We start from the raw sequence: 19,682 nt of genomic DNA on the forward strand, positions 1-19,682 counted from the left end.
CAGTCCTTTATCGAGGCGATACAGGTACAATAAGTTAAGTGTACTTAAAAAGAAATTGATCGAATAGTTCATTAAACAGTTGGTTACCAATGTTAACGTTTTATATAGATTACCATTGTAAAATATATTATCATATGCATACATAGTTAAAAACTTCTCCATGCTAAATGTACGTGATAATAAATAACCAAAATTATAATAAAAAAGTGTCCATGAAAATGGCAGTAAATGTCACCTAAGTTTACGTGATGGTAAGGAACATAAAGAATTCTGGCATTCTTGCTTCTGTTTCTAGCTCATGTTCGTGGGAACAGGCTGTTGATGGGACTCTGATTAAAAAAAAATGTAAGTTAAAATGGCCAACCAAACGGAGGCAAAGAATAAAGTTTCAAACGAACCTTAATTAACGTAAGGAGATAACTGTTGTTGATTGATCTGCCTTTGATAAAGATTTCTCTATGATTAATACTACAATTCTATCTTTGTTGTTCATTTTTAGGAACATTTCTTCTACGCCCGTTTTCGCGATGCCGTTGTGAAAGATTTGGGTTCTGTAACCCAAGAATAAAGAGCGTACCTCTGACATTGCGACTGTAGAGTGTCTAAATCAAAAGGAATGTGGATAAATTTGTTTGTCAGAATAGAATAAGAGAGTTGAGAAAGAGAAGTGATGGAGATTCGTTGCCCAGAGAAGAAGACCAAACATTTTTTTTTTGGATACCGTTAGTTTTCTGTCGTGGGTCAAGGGCTCGAAACGGTGCGCCGTTTGGGGTTTTAATTCTGTGAGATCTATTTACCTATTTACGCTTTGGGCGGTGAGCAAAAAGAAACTGGTTGTCTAACTTTCCGGTAACCTTTGGCATTATATATAAGATAAGCATTGCAAAGAATCCAGTGTTCATTGTGATCTGAAGTCGAGCAAAGTTCTTGTGGTAGATGGCATGACTGCTCGTGTATGTGACTTTGGCGTAGCGAAATTTATTTCCAAGAGCAACAACATTTCCACCAACAATGAGAGAATCAATCGGCATAAGAGGGACTATTGGCTACATTGCCCCATGTACGACTTTCAATTTATTGTCATAAACTTTCTCCGATTCACATGCTAATTTCGCAAGATTGATGTAAGTTCCAACTAGCTAGGCCTTAATTTATGCATAACACAATTAAAATTAACCACCCTATATACAAATAAATATCGTATGCTTAACAACTCAATGAATGAACTACAGAGTATGGGATGGGATGGGAGTAGAGTGGATATTTCTACACAGGGGGATGTGTATAGTTATGGTGTACTTTTGCTAGAGATGTTCACAGGAAAGAGACCAACCGATGCATGTTCAATGATGAACTCAGCCTTCATGTGTTTTGTAAGATGACTTTACCTGACCGGGTGTTGGACATCATAGATACACGCTTGCTATCTGAAGAAGCTCGTAAAGAAGATGTCAAATCATCTAATTGGATTAAAGAATGTTTAAGTTCAGTTATGAGAATCGGAGTAGCGTGTTCACAGGAACTAATGATTGATCGAAAGGACATTCAAGATGTTCGATCTCAAGGAGATGTATTCAGATAAAAGACGTTTTTCTTTCAGGTTTGAGGTAATGAATTGAACGGAGGTGAAAGTGTTAAACTCTGCTAATTATCATGAAATTCATATAAAGCAAAAGTATGTTAGAGCCATACATTCAGTGAGACGAAATTCCATTAAATAGTTATGTTCTGGTGAAGTTGTCCAAGAGTATAGGCTGATTACCAATTTAATCCAGTCAGTCAACAATTAAAAAAAAAATAATAAATAAATAAAAGTTAAAACGAATAGAAATCCTCTCACCTAAGAAGAAAAAAAAAATGACGAAAAACTATGCATATTCCTTTCCAGTGAAAAAGAATAAGAAAACTTGAAGCCGCATAATGAAAATTTTGTCATTATATTTCTTTTCTAGAGCAAAGGTGAATAGGTGATAACTTAAAAGCAAATTATAAAATTATGAATTCAATAAAATAAAAGGTTTAAGACTAATAGAGCAAATTGGCACTCGATATAAATTACTTACGCAGAAAATTACAAAACTTCGTTTGGCTGAGGGACCAGTAGGTTCCATGCACGGCAGTGCTCATCATGAGTTCATGACACATGTATTTGTTATACACCTGATCGAACATGCATTCAGTCAATTGATTCTGATTTTGAAGTACACACTGATTGTTGTTAACATGTTAAACGCCGGAGATGAGCATAGAGGAGTTTACAAACAAAAATTCAAAACAAGCCCAACACGGACATGCTAATTAGCATATGTCATATGATAAGCACTTGTTGTTTTTCAAATGAGAATCCACTGTTTGAAACATCGAACATCCAGTGATTTTGCCTGTGTTACTGTGTATATGAAGTTCTGAACTTCAGTCAGAACTTCAGTTAATGACTGATTTGTTGGCTTATGAGTCAAGGTCTCCATTTCCATGGCAAAGATCGGATCAGATATATTTGGCAGAGATTGGATCCAGTAAAAGAAACATGAATTTGAATATTGCGCCACACACACACTTAAAACTCCCACAAACTAAGTTTTCTGAAACTGCAACTGGCATCAGTCAGCAAGTGGCCTTTTACAAAAAAAAAATTCCGTTGCATTGAAGTTTTCTCATGTATTGGTGAATTATTTACCTGCCGTGTAGAATAATTTGCTAGCCAGGGTCTTATTCAATATGATGTCGAGTAAAACTACTGGTTCACTTATGCAATTCGTATGCCTTGCATGCTTAATCAAATTTCAGTTTCTTATATTCCTACATGGAATTCAAAAGTTATAGCAATGCGCTCGTTGCCTACTTTGCATAAATATTTAAATAAATTTGCACATATAGAATTTCTAACAATTCCTCAAATTTTCTCTTTACCTTTCGGGTTCTTATGTCGGCTACCTTGGGAAGGAGAGAGACTTGCAAGGCTTTCATATTCATTAATTTGTAAAATATGTGATTTTACTTTTCAATATAGCCGTCGTTGGAGTCAATTACGTTCTCCATGAACCCTAGTACCAAGAAATGTGTCTCTGATAGTGTGCAATTCTTTACTGACATCTCTAATATCCATCCTCTGTACCGGTAATTCAACGGAACATGCAACCCCAATTATGACGATTGCAGTCATACACTCTAGTAGTTTTGTTCTTCTATGGCTGCCAATTCTCATGCTATTAGCATCTCCTAATAAAGTGTCATCTCCTTCAGATAGAAGTATTGGATGTACAATCTTTATAAGTTGATCTTGCAAACCGTTGCTAGCATAGTTATGGAGGCTTAAACCATCTTTAAACATCTCATCGGTTGGTCTCCTTCCTGTGAACATTTCCAACACCATAATTCCATAACTGTACACATCACCTTGTGTGGATGCATCAGCTCCTATACCATATTCTGCAATATATACATCAATCACTAGTTTCCATAAAACCATTTAAATATAACAAAAATATATATTAAGAGTCAGCAAAAAGAAAAAGAAAAAAGAAAAAGAATATAATAATAATACCGTAATGCTTTACATATATCCATTAATATACTACATAGAGATTGAAAAGCTCCTCACAATCCTCAGTTAAGATATTGATAGAAGTAAACAAACTAGCTTAATTACCACCACAACTACACTTCTTTCATCCTCGGTCTTTTGAATTTTAACTCCACTAACATAGACTGAAAAGAAATTAGATCAAATTAATCGTTTTATTATTATCTCTAACAGCTATTTATTCCCACTAACATTCCTTTTTCCTCTTTTAAGATATCTACATAAGTATGTTAAAAGCTCCGGACATGAAAACATCCAACAATCCAAGGCCCTCTTTTAACTCATGTAATTGAGATCTTAATGGTGTCGAACTTAACACGGGGAATAAAGAAGAGACAAGGATTTGAGTTGCGCTAAAATGTTGCTGCACAGAAAGATTATAACTAATGTTGTATACCAGATAATGATTTTCATGCACTTATGAATTGGAAAAAAGGACTAAAATCAACATATGTCGATCTTTAAATTCCTACCTGGAGCAGCATAGCCAATAGATCCCTTTACCCTTGTTAACGTACTTTGATTATCATGCAAGTTCTCTAGTGATCCCGAAAGAAGCTTTGCCAAACCAAAATCACCAACATGAGCTACCATATCATTATCAAGAAGCACATTGCTTGGTTTTAGATCACGATGAATAACCAAAACATGGCACTCGTGATGAAGATAGATAAGCGCGGAAGCAACATCAATGGCGACATTGAGTCTTTTTTTTTTTTTTTTTTTTTTTTTTGGCAAGCAAGGTTGTTAACGGGGACCCCTACCCCTATTATTAATCATAAAAAATTGTGTTTACAATCACTTCCTCACATACTCTCTTCCTATAGCATCATCATGTGCTATTTTGATTACATTTTCTGCTAATGTGCTAATTACAATTTCATGATAACTAACATTTGGGCAATTTGCCGCTATTGCATCTGCTAACATGTTTGTTTCCCTGTAGATATGTTCTATAACGAAATATTCCACTCTCGCTAGCATATCATGGATATTCTTTATCGCCTTCTCGCTCTCCATGGGTATTTCCTGGTCTTTATAAATGCAACCACATTTTCTGAATCCGTTTGGGCTTCTATTCTTCCTATATTCTGGCCCATAGCTAACCTGATTCCATGTTCTAATCCTTGTAATTCCACCAAAGCTATATTCTGGAATTCCGATACACCACCATCTTTTGCACCACCACGCCCTCTTCATCTCATTATTCATTGCTCCCCATTGTCCTCTCAATCCTTTCACACTTCCATCCGTGTTTAAGGTGTAATTCCCTGCCACCGCCTTCTTCCATTTGCATTTCAAGCTTGTATTCTCCACCACCTCTACTCCGCCTGTTCGGTCCTCTTCAAACTTCGCCTCTCGGGTCCTTCCTCCATTGTTATCTTCATCGGCGTGTACCTTCACTTTCACCTCTCTCATTATCGCTTCCACCGGTGCTGCGCTCACTACTCGCTTTGTGTTCAAAAATCCTCGAAGTTTCTTTCCGCCAAACCCAATATATGAATCTCGTAAATACCGGTTTGAGCATCTTGCTTTCCCCTTTCCCTTACTGTTCGAGAATCAATTCAATTCTTCCCGCCAAGTTTGCTCTCTTGTCTTGTGATAGCCTGCTCTCATCAGCAATCCCTCCCATACCACTTTCGTGATATATCGCCGCGGGGAAGAAGAAGAGGTGCTCTTCTGTTTCGACTCGATATTACCACAATACACACGACTTCGGATTCGACTACATCCCATTCTTTTAACCTCTGCAATGTCTTTAACCCATTTTTCAGTACCAACCAACTTATAAATGAGTACCTTGGTATTCGATTAGTGAACCACACCAACCCGACCAGTTTACTCTTTGCTTTTTGTGTCCGAGTCCCTCATATGTGTCTTTCATGGTGTAATTTCCTTCCATCGCCGCAGTCCAAACTATCTCATCATTCCCCTTATGCACCTTGACTTGTCTCTCTATGTCTTGTACTAATACGTACACCGCACCCGAACCTTTTGGAATCGCCTTTGCCCATCTTCTATTAGACATGCAACCTTACTATTCTTGTGGCATTCACGGTATAGCGAGCATTAGGAAACTTATCTTTCAATATGCCCCGAGGATGCCATGGATCACTCCATAGCCTTGTTTCTTCCCATCCCCAATCAAATGCAAGTGCCATCCCTTTTCGCTCTCGACCGTTCCTTTAAGATGTTTCTCCAACTCCATGAACAGTCGTTTGGAATTTTAATATCCCATATATTCCTCCCTTTAATCTTATTCTTCTGTATCCATCTCACCCGGTGGTGTATTCTTCTTACTTATTACATTCGGAGAGATCGTATGTTTTCTTTGCATGATTAAGTAGTTTCCAACCATCTTATCCCAAGCCCTCCCTCACTATATGGTAAACATGAATCCTTCCGGTGATCAAAGCATGAGATGTGTCCCCATCGGTCCCGGTCCATAGAAAGTTTCTACATAATCTATTGATTTCATCTATTGCCCTTTGAGGCAAGACAAGCGATGATAACCAATACACGCTCAAGTTATTGAGCATCGCTGCTTTCAACAATTGCAATCTCCTGCATAAGACAAGAATTTACTCCTCCATCCTTGAATTCTATTTGTTACCTTTGTGATGAGAGGCATACAATCTGTAAATGTGAGTCTTGTGGTGATTAGCGGCATTCCCAAGTACTTCATTGGCAGCACCCCTTCAGAGAATTGTAATGTCTGTGTTGCTTCCTCAATGTTTCTTTCATCCATTCCTGTAAAGAATACTTGGCTTTTCTGTACATTTACTTCTAAGCCCGAGCACCTTTTAAAACCTCAAGTGTGGCCTTGATTGTGTTTCTTTGTTCCCAAATCTCCATGCATGAATGCTATCAAGTCATCTCGCAAAGGATAAATGGGTTATCATAGGATCATGACATTTATAATGAAGTTTGTAATCTCCCCCTAACCACACTTTGCATCATAAGTTCCGAGAACAACTCCATGACCATAACAAATAAATATGGTGACATTGGATCCCCTTGCCTTATTCCTCTCTTGCCTAAAAAATATCCATAAAAGGCTCCATTCAGCATTATAGAAGTACGATTAATGCGAATACATGCCATAACCCATCCAATGAATCTAGGTGGGAATCCAAACCTTGTCAATGCAAACTCATTTGTTTCCCATCTCACTGAATCATATGCCTTTTTCAGATCAATCTTTGCTGCCATTCTCGAAGGTTCCTCATCTCTATGATAATTATGTAATAACTCATGAGACAATAAAATATTATCTTGGATGCTCCTTCCTGAGATGAACGCTGATTGATTTGGAGATACTACATTATGCATAATATTCCTCATTCTGCTAGTCATGACCTTAGTAATGCTTTTATACATCACACTACAGCATGATATTGGTCTATAATCACTCAGCGATGAATGACTCAAATTCTTAGGGATAAGAGTTACACAAGTCGAGTTTACCTCCTTCAATAGCATTCCAGAATTGAAAAAGTTCTTAATGGCCTTCACAAAATCATCTCCTATTATTCTCCATGCAGATTTGAAGAAGTGTGATCCAAATCCATCTCCCCCTGGTGCTTTATCACTATCAATTCCAACCAGCGCCTCCACTATCTCATCTCTTGTTACATCTCTCTCCAGCTCCCTTTTTAATTCTGCGTTTAATACATATCTGGGCTGTATTTCATCAAACATATCGAAATCTGGTCTTGTAAGGTTTCTTGGACTATACATCTCCCTATAATATTCTACACATTCTCTCCCAATCTCATCCACCTCTTCAATCATATTCCCACTTCCATCTTTAAGGCATGTTATCTTATTCGTCATTGAGTCTTTGAAGTAGGTTCATATTCAATTCTTCATCTTGTTCACTAATCTCTTGATGCAACCACTTCTCTAAACTTCCATTTGGCATGAACTCAAAGACTAGTGCTTTAAATTCATTTCCTTTGTAATCCACGCTAGAGCAAGAAGTTAGAATCTTAGCAAGATTTCGATGGCGGATATTACGCAATGATTCACACTCTGCCACAAAACTCTTTAAAGCTCCTCTCAATTGAAGTTTGAACACCTTAACAGCAACAACGGTTTCATATTGGTTGAGCATTCCCTTATACACACTACCAAAAGCACCTGAACCAACAAAATTAGCTGGAGAAAATCCACCAGTTGCTTGAGAAAGATCTCCATAAGAGACCTTAAGATGTTGATCACCGAATGATTGTGAAGAAGCCGTTTTAAGTTTACTTTTTCTTCTCAAGTAAAATATTAGAGAACATGATGCCAAAAGAATGAAGACGGCCACACTTATCAAAATTGCTATTTTGGAAGGATTGGACATTCCTTGCCTTTTTTCATCTTGCTTTCCAGATTTCTTTATTCGGCATGGCGGCAATTGCAGTTCACGTATACCCCCACATAGATCAGAATTCCCAGCTACTGAAAATTTGCTTGCAATTCTAAAGATTCCGTTCACTGGTACCTCACCTTCGAGTTTATTGAAGGATAGATTCAACCTTTGGAGATACGGAAAGTCCTCCAAATATTTTGGAATTTCACCAGACAAGTTGTTGCTTGATAGATATAACACTTGGACATTCTTTAAAGAACTCAAAGATTGAGGAATTGTCCCTTTAAACAAATTTTTGTCCAAAGAAAGATATTCCAAACTCAAACACCGACCAAGAGTACTAGGCAATAAACCAGATAACTTATTTCCAGACGCATCCAGTGTAACAAGATTCTTTAGCTTTCCTACTACTAAAGGTAGGGAACTAGTTAAGGAGTTCATAGAGATGCTAAGAACAAGCAGAGAGGAAATATTAGAGCATTTGCAATGCAGGTGATAGAGAGGGGGTAGTGATAATTATCACCTACTTGGGTCCAAAACTGCTGGGCAATGCAGGGTGATAATGAAGGTGATAATTATCCCCAGTTCAAAACGAGGTGAAACCAACCACCGAGTTTATCACTGACTTGTTAACTTCGGACGGGATGTTGGATTCCGTCTGGATTACAAAACTCACCAGACGGAATCCAACATCCCGTCCGGAGTCCTAACGGCTACCAACGGTCAAAAAGTCAGAACGGTCAAAAAACGGTCAAAATAAAAAACTTTGGTATATATACAACATTTGTTTCATTTCAACTCACACTTCCAACAATCATATATCATATTTCTTCTTCTTTAAAATCAGTTCTTAAAAAAACCAAATATCAAATGGCATCAACTCAAGCATCTCAAGCAAGTGGTAGCACTCAAGCAAAAGCGAGAGCTCACTTTAGCATGTCCGATGATCAAGCTCTATGTCTTGCTTGGATAAAAATTAGTGAAGACTCTATTGTTGGTGCTTTCCAAAATGCAAAAGGATTTTGGAATCGTGTAACAAACGAAGTTCAATCAAGCACGTGGGTCGGATAGGTCTCCCGATTCAATTAGCGGAAGGTGGAAATATATTTCAAAAATGATGAACAAATTTGTTGCAATTGTGAATGCGGTGGAGGCTCGACATGCAAGTGGTACAACAATACAAAGCCGGGTAATTACAACGTTGTCAATTTGGAATTTATTGATTATCTTAGTCTTAGTCTAATTATTTCCGTCTTTCGCCTAATTATCTTAGTGTATTTATTATTTCCATTTTAGTCTTAGTCTAATTATTATCTTAGTCTAATTATTATTGCAGTTTAATTATCTTAGTCCTAGTGATTATTTTAGTCTAATTACCATTTTTTTTTTTTTTAGTTGTCCGAGGCAAGGATGGCGGTACCAACTACAAGAAAAATCGGCTTTTCACTTGATCATTGTTACGTTATACTCAAGGATAATCCAAAGTGGAGTAACGTTTTTTGAGGCAAGGTCAAGCCGCCCCACAAAGGAAAAAAGGTCGCAAAAATGATGGTGAAGATTCAACTTCTAATTCACCAAGTGTTGGTGGAGTTGAATTGGAGGGTTCTCAAGAAATAGAAGTCAAAAGAAATGGAGCGTCCTCTTGGATCGAAGAAAGCCAAGTCCAAAAGGAACCAAGAAAAATCATTTGGTATGTTGGAGGGTTACTTTACACGTTTAGAGGATACATTTGCAATGGGATGCAAATGAAACACAAAAATGCTTAGAACTTAGGGAAAGGGAACTTGCATATGGTCAAAGAACTGTGATGGCAAGAGAGGAAAAAATCGGATTCAAGCAGAAAAAATCAGGTTCAATTGGAAAAAAATCGGCTTCAAAAGATGCAATATGAAGCTAAGATTTTAGCGACCGATACAAGTGTCCTCCATCCTGATACCGCTTTTATAATCGAGCAACAACAAGCTGAAATACGTGCTGAATGGGGAAGGGCTAGAGGTGGTTCTAGCTCTAACTAAGCTTATGTATTTTAATTATCTAGTATTTTATTTTAATTAAAGCACTATGTATTTTAATTAATGCACTATGTATTTTAATTTCACTGTCTTTTTAATTAATGCACTATGTATTAATTAAAAACAACAACGTACGATCATTTTGTCCCAAATTACAATTAAAAAAACTCCCAAATGGTGTGGCGGATATAATATCGGTAACTGTGACAAAATTAGGATCCGTTTTTGATTTCATACAACGCCACCACGACACAACATTTGAAAGTGCACAACGCACTTTCCATAAGTGTACTTCCTACATTCAACAAACACGCAATACGATAAAATTCAAACTAAAATAAACTAATATAAACTAATACAAATTCAAACTAAAATAATACGACAAATTCAAACTAAAATAAACTAATATAAACTAATACAAATTCAAACTAAAATAATACGACAAATTCAAACTAAAATAAACTAATATAAACTAATACAAATTCAAACTAAAATAATAATGACAAATTCAAACTAAAATAAACTAATATAAACTAATACAAATTCAAACTAAAATAATAACGACAAATTCAAACTAAAATAAACTAATATAAACTAATACAAATTCAAACTAAAATAATAATGACAAATTCAAACTAAAATAAACTAATATAAACTAATACAAATTCAAACTAAAATAATACGACAAATTCAAACTAAAATAAACTAATATAAACTAATACAAATTCAAACTAAAATAATAACGACAAATTCAAACTAAAATAAACTAATATAAACTAATACAAATTCAAACTAAAATAATAACGACAAATTCAAACTAAAATAAACTAATATAAACTAATACAAATTCAAACTAAAATAATACGACAAATTCAAACTAAAATAAACTAATATAAACTAATACAAATTCAAACTAAAATAATACGACAAATTCAAACTAAAATAAACTAATATAAACTAATACAAATTCAAACTAAAAATAATACGACAAATTCAAACAACAACAAACTTGATATAAACTAACATAAATAATAATAATTAACTTAAAAAAAAATCAAAAACTTATTTTGAGATTCCGCCCTTTCGATTTGTTACGGCGGTCGGACCGGATGTTGACGCTTAATGGTGGGTGGTCCTCGATTTCACAACGCGGTGGAAAATTAAACCCAAGTTCAATTTAGGCCCTCCTCGCCCATATTATTGCGCGTTCTCGACGACGATGATTTTTGCCCTTTTTTTTTGGAAATTTTGACATTTCCAAACCATCGGGAATGCTCTTGATGTGGTGAGGTTGGTGGGGATGGGTTGGGGATGGAGAAGTCATTATGAATGGAAATTTGTGTTCAAAGGTTGTGAATGGAGGCTACAAAATCGAATTTTGGGTGGAAATGAAGTGAAAATGGAGCCTGTTCGCCCTGTTGGTATTGAGCCATCGGGGCGGGATGTTACATCCCGCCTCGTTATAAAATATCGACGGGATGTTACATTTCGTCTCGTATAAAAACTCGGGCGGAATCTAACATCCCGTCCGAAGTTGTTTTTTATCACCTTTGCATTGCACAGCTTCACCTTGTTTATCACCGGGTTGGTGATAGAGGGGGTGAAAAGTGAGGAGGTGGCGGTGATAGAGGGGGTGAAAGTTATGACTTGCATTGCAAATGCTATTAAAGATCTCGTTAGTTAGGGTACCATTTAGGTTGTTTTGTTCCAGACGCAGTTGTTGCAATTGGCTAAGAGCACCAAGACCAGAAGGAATGTTTCCTTCCAGTCTGTTTTGATGTAAAAGCAATTCAATCAAATTAGTATTGTTTGCTAAAGAAGATGGGATCGGTCCAGACAATTTGTTTTAAATGCAGATGTAACCCCTGTAAACTACGAAGTTTTCCAATAGAAGATGGAATACTACCGTAAAATTTATTAGAATAGAGAATTAATACAAACAAATTGACTAGGTTTCCAATCCCTTCTGGGATAATTCCAGATATTTGATTGTTTTCTAGATACAATTCCTCCATTTGGTTGGAGAGATTGGTAATAGAGTTCGGGAAAACACCTCCAAAATTGTTTCGGTCCAAGGCCAATGTATTTAGGTTACTGGAGTTGATCAAATAAGTGATAAAACTCAAATCATGAGCTGATCCTGTTCCTAGATGATTGCCTCCAAAATTTATCTTTTTAATCGTTTGAGGGAATTGAAAATCCTTAGGAACTGGTCCTTTGAAATTGTTTTCTGCAATATCAATTGTTTGAAGTTTAGAAGCATTAGCTAATGAAACTGGGAATAGTCCAGAAAGTTGATTTCCACCACCAAAGAAACCAACGAGATTAGGAAGAGTGATGCCCATGTCTAGTGGAAGACTACCACTAAATTGGTTAACAGCAATTCCTAATTCATTCATGGATGAGATGTTGAAAATTGTTGAAGGGACCTCACCAGACAGTCTATTATCTCCAACATTAAAGTATAGTAAGCTTGACAGTCTACCAAAGCTGGCTGGAATACTTCCAACCAATTTATTTTCTTCCATATAGAAGGTTTGAAGGGAAGAAAGATTACCTAAAGAAGGGGGTAGCATTCCTGTCAGATTGCTTCTTTGAATAATCAAGAATGCAAGCTTTGACAATGAGCCAAGCTTTGCCGGAATATTCCCTGACAATTTGTTCCGACTTAAATCAATGAACCTGAGTTCAGTACATTGGGTTAGATTGACTGGAATTTCTCCTTTCAAACTGTTACTGCGCAGACTGAATAGTTGAAGACGAAACAACCGACCAATTTCTTGTGGGATCTCACCGTAGAGTTTATTGTGCTCTAGGTTGATGACCCTTAGGAAAGTGAGGTTTCCAATATGAGGTGATATCGATCCAACCAAACTCTGGCTGGAAAGATTCAAACTTATGACTCTTTGATGACGCTTGCCGCATGTAATGCCTTGCCACTGACAGAAATGAAAAGAGTGGTTCCACGAGCTTAAGCCTTCAATCCCATCTCTGATGGAGATTAGAGACTGAATATCGGTCTCATTTCCCGAGGTGGCCATAGAAGGATTTGTTTGTGACAATTGGTTAAAAAGTAGGAAGATCATGTAAAAGTTAAGTAATGTAAATGCCTTCGAAATCATCATTGCGAATTGTAGAGTTTAATTATGAATGTGGTGTAGCAATATATAGGAGCATTGCTGCGACGCGTACTTGGTTGATTTACAAATGTGAATCCTCCGTTTCGGTCTTCAAATTTTGTCTTGCCTGTAGAATAATATTGTCGTGTAGAATAATTCGGTAATCAGGGTCTTTTTCAAATTAATGTCGAGTAGAATTACTGGTTCACTTAATCTTTGTACTGCTTAACCTTATTCCAGTTTCAGATATCCAAATATGGAGGTTAAAAGGATTTTCTGATGAATCGTTTTCTTTCTTTTCATTTTACTGATGGAGTACAGAGTCGGCGCAGATAGATATCGCATAAGTCAACCCCCATAAGTCAAATTAAAGAACGCTTGAGTTGCATAATGAGAACTAGAGTAGCTTCTTCAGAGGAACTAGCTATTGAGAGAATGGCGTATTACAGTTTATATTGACTTGAATATCAGAATATGCTTTTACAGAATCAAAAAAGTATGTAACACAAAACAGGTTGGGGATTGCCACTCTTAATTCTTAACCCAACCAAAAAAAAATAACCCAACAAAAATCAAAGTCTTTCGGTTGACGTAAGAGTCAAGATTGGCATTTTTTTTTTTCTTAAGAGTTGTGGAATTGTGGAGTAAATCATCAACATCAATGATTCAACGTGCCTTGTCCTTGAAACTCTTAGTTCTCATGCATGGTTACTTCTTAAGGTCCTGCCGTGTAGGATATTTTGCTGTCTCACATTGAGCTGGTTCACCCCAGATTACTCTTATCCAAGGCCGAAAATGTCAACCGATATAATATATATCGGTTTTTGAGGTATCCGATATGAATATATTACGATATATCATTGACTTTGACCAATATTTGACCGACTCTCGGTAACCATCATCTTGGAAATGAAGATAAACTTGCATTGCTCTCGTTCGTAATGGTGGAATTCGAGCTAAACAAGCCGAGCTTTACCATGCTCAAGCTCGGCTCGCTAATTACACGAGCTTTAAATTGAGCTCGAGCTTAGCTCATATAGTTAAACGAGCGAGCTCGAGCCGAGCTTAAACGAGCCAAGCCCAAGCCGAGCCCGAGCCGCTCGGTCATTTTACACTATAAATATGCTATTTGAGCTAAACGAGCCGAGCTTCATCAAGCTCATTTGTTACACGAGCTTTAATTTGAGCTCGAGCTCGGCTCATATAGTAAACGAGCGAACTCGAGCCGAGCTTAAACGAGCCAAGTCCAAACCGAGCTCCGAGCCCTCGGCTCAAATTCCACCCTTACTCGTTCGAGTCTCATATTACTCTGGACCCTTACAATATCTGGTACATGTCCTTCATCTCTTTTTAACCACTCAGTTATTTCCTTTCCACAAAACTAACTGAGTGGGAAACTTCCGCAGACGTTGGTCTTACACATCCCAATCTTCAATTTTTTTATACTAGTGACAACCAATTTTCTGGCCCTGTTTCTTTTTTCAATGCTACGAAAATCACAGGGTTTGATATTGGCGAGAACCAATTTACTGGAAAAGTTCCAGTTAATGTGGGAAATCAAAAGGAGCTTTACGTATTATTTTTGAATGACAATCATCTTGGAAGTGGGGAATCTAGTGATTTAGACTTCCTTACTCCTCTAACTAATTATACATATCTACAATATCTCGTTCTAAGCTCCAACAATTTTGGAGGTATGCTACCTGCCTCCATAGGTAATCTCTCAAGCCAACTCCAATATTTGCATTTACATGATATTCGATTATCTGGAAACTGTTGGGAGATTTCACTAGAAGGTCACACCTCAATCTAGCTACTTTCAAACCCAAATGATTTCAACTTGGAGCTCACACCAAGGAAATCACCCACCCAAGACTTTGGTAGTTATCACAACAAACTCAACAAAGCAAAACCACTACTATATCATCACAGTTCATAGCAACAATAATAATGGAAGTAAATATGCAAAGAGACACAACGATTTAGATGGTTCGGTAAATGTTACCTACATCCACACACAAGAGCCGAGTTTTTTTTATAACAAAGATTGGAGAGTTTACAAGAGATATCAAGAATCAAGAACAAGAGGCCTCACTCAAACCCTAGCTCAACAGAGCTCCCACAATACCCAAAAAATGAATCTCTCAAAGTTATACCTACCTCAAAACCCTAATCTATTACCTTTATATAGGTGTACATAGACAAAGGGAAGAAAAATGGGCTTGGGCCGCAATTCTGTAGCATGAGCGCGAGCGCGCCATGGGTGAGCGCGGTCGCCCTCTTCATTAGTCATCAGTGAGATTCTGTAGCATGAGCGCGAGCGCGCCCATGGAGAAGCGCGGTCGCGCCCTCTTCATCAGACTCAGAAGTCGAGAACGTGGCATACGGACACCGGAGCAAAGCTCGACGGTTCCAACAACCCAACAATCTCCCACTTGGAACCTTCGAGATTCTTCATGCACATCACATCTCAATTGTAACAACTCAATCCAAATCCAATATACTAAAGAAACACTCGGCTCGTCCATCATGGTCTTCAAGCAAGAAGACCCACCGAAGTTGAACACAACTTCAACTTCTCAGTAGGCATGGTCTTGGTCAACATATCCGCCGGATTCTCACTCCCTTGGATCTTCTCAAGTGCCAAAACCTCATCCTCCAACAGAGATCGGATAAAATGATACCGGAGACCAATGTGCTTGGTCCTAGAATGAAAGGCGGAATTCTTGGCAAGATGTATAGCACTCGGTATCCACGTGTAAACACACTTCTCTCTTGCTTCATCCCAAGCTCTTCCATCAATCCCCTCAGAATCAGATCATCTCTTTGCTTGCCTCAGAACGCCACATACTGCTTCGTGGTAGACAAAGCAACAATCTTCAGAATCGAAATCCAACTTCACTGCGGTAGCACCTCTTTGTAAAGACATAACCCGAAGTGGTTCTTCAAGCGATCTACTTCTCCGCAAAATCGGCATCCACATACCCTTGCGGGTTCACAACACCCTTCCATAACATAGGCATTTCTCAGTAGTACCTCTCGGATATCTCAATATCCACTTCACGGCTTCCCAATGTTGCTTGCCGGGATTAGACATAAAATCTTGGCGGCTCCTACTTGCTTGGGCTATATCCGGACGCGTGCAAACCATGGCATACATAAGACTTCCAATGGCGAGGCGTATGGTACCTTAGCCATGAAGTTTCTTTCCTCAACGATCTTGGGAGAGTGTTCCTTAGACAACTTGAAGTGGATCGCCAAAGGTGTGCAAACCGGTTTCGCACTACCCATCTTGAACCTCTTCAATACCTTCTCAATATACTTTCGGCTGAGACAACTCGAATACCTTTACGCTTTATCTCTTCGATCCTCATCCCTAGAATCTGTTTTTTCGCACCCAAGTCCTTCATAGAGAACTCACTTGCTAACTTCTCTTTCAATCTCCCAATTTCGACATATCGAACTTCGCTACTAACATATCATCAACATATAGCAGCGGGATGGCGTAGTTTCGGAGTCGAACCTCTTGAAGTAGCAACAATGGTCGCGTTGCACTTATAGTAGCCATTTCCTTGCATGAAGTTATCAAATTTCTGTACCCTTTGCTGGGGCTTGTTTCAAACCATACAAACTCTTTCTCGAGCCTGCATACCATATTCTCTTTACCCTTCTTGATGAAACCCTCCGGTTCTTTGCATATAAATTTCCTCAACTAGGTCACCATGGAGGAAGGCGGTTTTAACATCCAACTGCTCAAGATACAAATCTTCACTGCCGCAACAATACTCAACACCGAATAGTATTCGGTTTCACCACCGGGAGAATATCTCTCCGTGAAGTCAACGCCTTTTGCTTCTCAATGAAAACCCTTGACTACTAGTCTTGCTTTGTATCTCTGGGAACCATCATGTTCCTCTTTGACTCTAAACACCCATTTGTTCTGTAGAGCCTTCTTGCCTATGGGTAGTTTGGCTAACTCCCACGTGCCACAAGAGATGAGGGACTTCATCTCATCTTGCATAGCAAGCTCCCACTTGCTTGCATCACTTACCTCCAATGCTTCATCATAGCATTGATGCTCGCCACCATCAGTAAGTAGCAAGTAATTCACATAGGTGGAGGGCGGATATCTCGAACTCGGTACATGTGGCCTGGATGTCTTCCTTGGGGCACGAGGTGGATATGGACTCGGTGGTGTAGTATCCTCATTATTCTCTGAGTCACTACTACTGTCATCCTCTGACTGTGGGGCTCCCACTATACCACAACTTACATCGAAGTCTTCCAACTCAACATACTTTGTGCCGCTCTCTGTACCCGATTCCTTGGTTTGTGCTTCATCTCTGTCCTTGCACATCACCTTCTCATTAAACACAACATCTCTACTACGAATGATTTTCCGATTTTGATCATCCCAAAAGCGATACCCAAAATCATCACCGCCATAGACAATGAAGGTGCACTTTAGTGACTTAGCATCAAGCTTGCTTCTAGCTTGGTCACTAATGTGGACATAGGACACGTACACAACCAAACGCCTTCAAATGGGAAAGGTTCACATCCTTCCCGCTCCACACTTCCTCCGGAATCTTAAAATCCAAAGGTGCGATGGTCTATTCTATTGATCGGGTAAGTCTTTGTGTGCTAACACTTTCGCCCGAAGGCGCTTGGGCAAGCCTCGCTAGTGTAACGATACACCTAGCTCTCTCATCGTTGTTCTATTCATCCGCTCGCAACCCCATTCTGGCTTTGAGGTGTCCCCGCAAAGTCTTTTCCATCTTGATGCCATTGTCAAGACAGTTCTTCTTAAAACCACGAATCCTCATACTCTCCACCGTTGCCGGATCTCAACTTCTTTACTTTCAAGCTTGTCTCATTCTCAACCATGGCCTTCCAAGTCTTGAACACTTCAAATGCCGACTTGTGTTTCAAGAAATAGACCCACACTTTCCTAGTATGGTCATCAATGAAAGTCACAAAATATGACTTTCCGCCAAGTGAAGAGACATTAGCTGGCCCCCAGATATCTGTATGTATCAACTCAAGCCTTCTAGCTTTGAAGTCGACCCATTCTCTCGAAAACTCACCCCTACGCTTTCTAAATACACAGTTCTCCACGAAGTCAATTTCGGTCGATCAGAACTTTGGGAGTTTACCAGAAGAGTGAAGGATTTTCATTCCTTTCTCACTCATGTGACCAAGTCTGCGGTGCCAAACATTCGGATCCTCTTTGCCATGTGCCACGACAATCGACTCACAGCCATGTGCAGTCATGTAGAGAGTACCATCTTTCTTGCCATTTGCAACAATCAGTGAACCCTTCGAGACCTTCCAAGTATCACCAGTGAAGACTGTAACAAATCCTTCACTTGCCAATTGCCCTACAGAAATCAAATTCTTCCTCAAATCCGGAACGTGTTTGACATCCCTCAATAACCATGATGAGCCATTCATCTTGACATGCACGTTACCCTTGCCGACAATGTCACAAGGTTGGTCATCACCGAGAAAGACCGTTCCAAGGTCACCTTCGGTGTAGTTCTCAAGGTGAACTCGATGTGAGGTAGCATGGAAAGATGCGCGGAATCAAGTACCCAAGACTCTTTTTGTGCTTCATCGAACATATCAAAGCGTCATCTACCATCTCAACAACATTAGCTTCTTGGTTCTTTTTCTTGTTCTTATTAATGTTGTTGTTGTTTTCTTGGTGCGGGCGATTGGGGCTATAGTGGCAGGCCTACCACAATTATAGCACACAACTTCACTTATGTCTCGAGGTTTATGTTCAACGCTTTGCAATCGGGGGGCTTGAGATTTCGATCTCCCCCTCCACTTCTTCTTACCACGATTCCTGTTTGAATTTCTCCCCCTATTTTCAGTGCTCAATGCCGACCCTGAAGTTGACCCCGAAGATGAAGGACAATCCTGTCTCCGGATTTCCTCGGTTAGAACCATACTAACAATGTGCTCAAACTTCAACTTGGTCATTCCCGCAGAGCCACTAATAGCTGCAACTGTAGCCTTCCAACTTGGAGGCATTTGTCCAAGTATCACCAAAGCTAGCACCTCATCACTAAATGTAATCTCAACCGACTCCAATTGGTCCTTAGTTTGGTTGAATTCATTTAGGTGATCCTTGAAGGATGTCCCCTCCGACATTCTCATACTAAATAGCTTGGTGATCAAATAGACTTTGTTCGCGGCCGAGGGTTGTTCATACATCGTAGTAAGTGCCTCCATGAACGACTTCGCCGTCTTCTCAGTCTTAATATTGAAGGCTACCGACTTCGAAAGACTCAATCGGATTGTGGCCAAGGCCTTTCTATCTTGCAAATCCCATTTGTCTTGCGGAATCTCCTCAGGCTTCTTACTTATCAACGTTTCCATCAAATCCTTTTGATAGAGAACATCCTCAATTTGCATCTTCCAATAGCCGAAGTTTGTTCCGTCAAATTTCTCTATCTTGTAGCTTTCTTTGTCGGTCATCATGACTTTACTGAATCAAAAACAACGGTGGAGAACCTCTCAGAGGAATTTCCTCAAACACCCTGTAGCTCTGACACAGTCCTGTAGCTCTGATACCACTTGTTGGGAGATTTCACTAGAAG

At 38.8% G+C, this 19,682-nt stretch overlaps 3 protein-coding genes across 4 annotated transcripts in view; all 3 read right to left on the reverse strand.

Moving 5' to 3' along the window:
• The window catches only part of LOC147484643 (rhomboid-like protein 20), a 49,931-nt gene that overhangs the window by 21,676 nt on the left and 8,573 nt on the right, over positions 1-19,682 (reverse strand). The window lies entirely within an intron of this gene.
• Positions 1-19,682, reverse strand: part of LOC147484644 (uncharacterized) — a 50,228-nt gene that overhangs the window by 16,607 nt on the left and 13,939 nt on the right. The window lies entirely within an intron of this gene.
• LOC147484646 (uncharacterized) lies at positions 2,808-13,080 on the reverse strand. Its single transcript, XM_086576301.1, is given in 7 exon segments — positions 2,808-3,429; positions 4,057-4,310; positions 4,398-5,132; positions 6,723-7,267; positions 7,413-8,429; positions 11,511-11,804; positions 11,806-13,080. Coding segments are annotated over 7 exon segments (4,527 nt in total). The 3' UTR covers positions 2,808-3,022.

Source organism: Coptis chinensis, chromosome 8 (genome assembly GCF_015680905.1).
Source record: "Coptis chinensis isolate HL-2020 chromosome 8, ASM1568090v1, whole genome shotgun sequence".
In the NCBI taxonomy this organism is placed as follows: domain Eukaryota; kingdom Viridiplantae; phylum Streptophyta; class Magnoliopsida; order Ranunculales; family Ranunculaceae; genus Coptis; species Coptis chinensis.